This window comes from Taurulus bubalis (assembly GCF_910589615.1).
Source record: "Taurulus bubalis genome assembly, chromosome: 10".
In the NCBI taxonomy this organism is placed as follows: Eukaryota; Metazoa; Chordata; class Actinopteri; order Perciformes; family Cottidae; genus Taurulus; species Taurulus bubalis.
The window spans coordinates 24,179,116-24,181,802 of record NC_136598.1 but is presented as its reverse complement, the minus strand read 5'-3'; the positions used below and the strand labels follow the sequence as shown (position 1 = coordinate 24,181,802).

The window sequence follows — 2,687 nt, the reverse complement described above, 5'->3', positions numbered from 1 at the left end:
AAGACACACAAGACGGAGCCAAATGATGTTAAAAGTAATCAAAAGAAAAGCTAACAAGGATGAAGAAGGATTATGTCGTAACCCTGAGCTGAAGGTTTGGGCTGGCTTTTATTATGTGTTATCTTATGTGGGTTTTTCTTGTAAAATATATGTTCTTTTCACCTTTTTGTTTATATGAATACAGTTTGACTGATTAATTGATGATGTTGACTTTGCTTGTATTGAATGTTTCTCACGCTGTGAAACTTCATGCAGCAATTGTGTGGAATCAACTCATCTTTTATCTTTCAATCGACCTATATGAGGTGCGTTCATGAACCCTTCCAGGTTTCAGATGCATTGCACGCAAACAAAAGGGACTTTTTGTGAGACATGCTATGAGAACATATTCAAAACGTTGACGCACACACAATGTGTTTGTGACAATCACTCGATGGAAACATAATTGAGAAAACTCAACGCTGTACCTTTAAGGCTTTTAGAGAAACTAGAATAGCATACTGCATGGTTTGAGGGTTAAAACTCTTTTTTTGTATTCATTTCCAACCCCAGCTTTACCCGCAAACCCCCTCAAGAAAATGTGACTGTGACTGAAGAAGTGTGACTTGTTGTTTCTGAATATATCTGATATATCTTCAATGCATTTGGTCAAGATCAATAAACTTAACACACATTTTTAAAAAGACTTTTTTTTAAAGTTGAATCCCTTCTAAAAATGGTGTAAAAGACGCATCACATCTGCACAAATATGTCCGAAAGTATTTGATTAATAGCATTTTTAGGTTTGGCAATTTCAGTGCAGCTTGTTGTTGTGTGTTGTTGTCCCCTGTCCTCATGAGGTGACTCAGATCTGGTCAGGAGGATGTATTCATAATCACGGCAACACGGGGAACTTTCTGTGCTCAATGCAAGATGCCTGCGGATGCAATTTTGTTCATGTTTCTGCGGCTCAGGCGGGAAGTGAAAAGTGGCTTCAGGTGTGTGTAGCTTTTACAGTTCACGGATCCAAAACAACTGATCTGTGTCAAACATGCAGGAAGGAGGAAGAGAAAAAAACAACCACGGGAAGTCAGTTGCACTAAAAAAAGCAGTAGAAAAAAATGACTCCAGTAGAAAAAAATGACTCCAATGTTTATTTTTTGGGGGTTTTATAAGTTATGATCAATACAAAAGAGTGAATAGTGAGAAATGTATTCAAAAAATAAACAATAATTGAAATTGTCACCGTATACCCACATAGAAATGGTGCATGTTCTGTCCCCGTCTACTCTTCTCTTGCACCAGAAGTATCCACGTCCTCTTTTCTCTTCCAGAAGCCGTCAAAGGAGAAGTAATACAAGAGAGGATCCAGGCAGCAGTTCATACTCGCGAGCCAGATCAGCGGCGTGCGGCAATGACTGTCGCAGTTAAAGAAAACGAACATCGACACGGGGACGAAACACACGGCGAACATCATCAAGTTCATGAAGAAAATCAGCATGATGTTCACCTTGTTTTTCACCCTGGCGGAGTCGTTCAGCCGTGTGCGTAGAGTCAGAGAAACCAGAACGGTGGACACGATGTTGACCGCCAGAAGGGTGAGCACCAGCACGGGCTGAAAATATCTAAATTTTGAACCTTTAAGATCCTTGGTATATTCATAACATCTGGATTCATTGGTGCTGTACAGGAATTGTTTGAGTTTCAAGCTCTCGGGGATGTTCACGGCCAACACGAAGACCCAGGCGAGCGCAACGGCCTTCCAGGCGTTGGACGCGGTGCGCAGATGGCGAGACCTCAGAGGGCAGACCACCGCGATCAGCCGGTCCACGCTGATGAAGGTGATGAAGATGGAGCTGGAGCGGATGTTGTTGCGGAGGAGCATCATGAACCAGATGCACGCCATGTTGCCCAGAGGCCAGGCCCCCGTGGCGTGGTAGTAGACCCTCGCGGGCAAGCTGATGACGAGCAGCAGGTCCGCGAGGGCCAGGTTGACCATGAAGATGACATTGCAGGACTTGAGGCTCATGCGGGTGCACAGGATCCACAGCGAGGCGGCGTTGAGAGGCAGACCCAGCATCACCACGACCCCAAACACCACGGCGTACTCCGTGCTCCTCGTGCTGGGCTCCGTTCCATTGAGCATGTTTTTTTTTTACCGCAGTCGTTTCTGCGAGAGACGCACAAGTGCAGGCGAGTGAAAGTAGCTGCGAGGGACACCACAATCATACCCCGCCTCCTGGCCAATCACGTCGAGCGAGAGCACGGTGAACAAAGGCTGCTGCCGCATGTTGAAGTGTCAGAGAAGGGTTGGAAACAGGAAACAAGCTCAAGGGTTGAAGTAGTGTGCTGTGCGAGTGAAACAGAGACCGCGTGGGAGTTTAAAAGTCTAAAACCACGACCGCCTGCACTGGATTCGCACGCCAGTTGTGACACGGGGGTCACGGGGATTCACTGTGTCCAGGAGGTCCTGCACCAGCAGATACCTGCAGTTTAAATTCCATCTGAACTGAATCATGCTAATGAAGCCCAGTCTACAGTGTGTCCACTAATTACTGAGCAAAAAACAATTCACGTGTGTTGGATGACTAATGTGCTTTTGTGCCCATGTTGGACATACCTGTCGTACACTAGCGTTCTTCAGAGAATGCTAATTAGCTCATTAGCCTAATTACTCAGGTAGCGCCGCAATCCACTGTCAACTCACC

The 2,687-nt window shown here is 45.6% G+C and overlaps 1 protein-coding gene across 1 annotated transcript; it reads right to left on the bottom strand.

Annotated features, from left to right (window-relative positions):
* Nucleotides 1–1,250: 1,250 nt before the first annotated feature.
* On the bottom strand, nucleotides 1,251–2,125 carry lpar5b (lysophosphatidic acid receptor 5b; the record flags this gene model as incomplete). Its single annotated transcript, XM_079224915.1, has 1 exon — nucleotides 1,251–2,125. One exon carries the CDS (start codon nucleotides 2,123–2,125, stop codon nucleotides 1,265–1,267), a length of 861 nt encoding a protein of 286 aa, XP_079081041.1. The 3' UTR covers nucleotides 1,251–1,264.
* Between the last annotated feature and the right edge of the window lie 562 nt (nucleotides 2,126–2,687).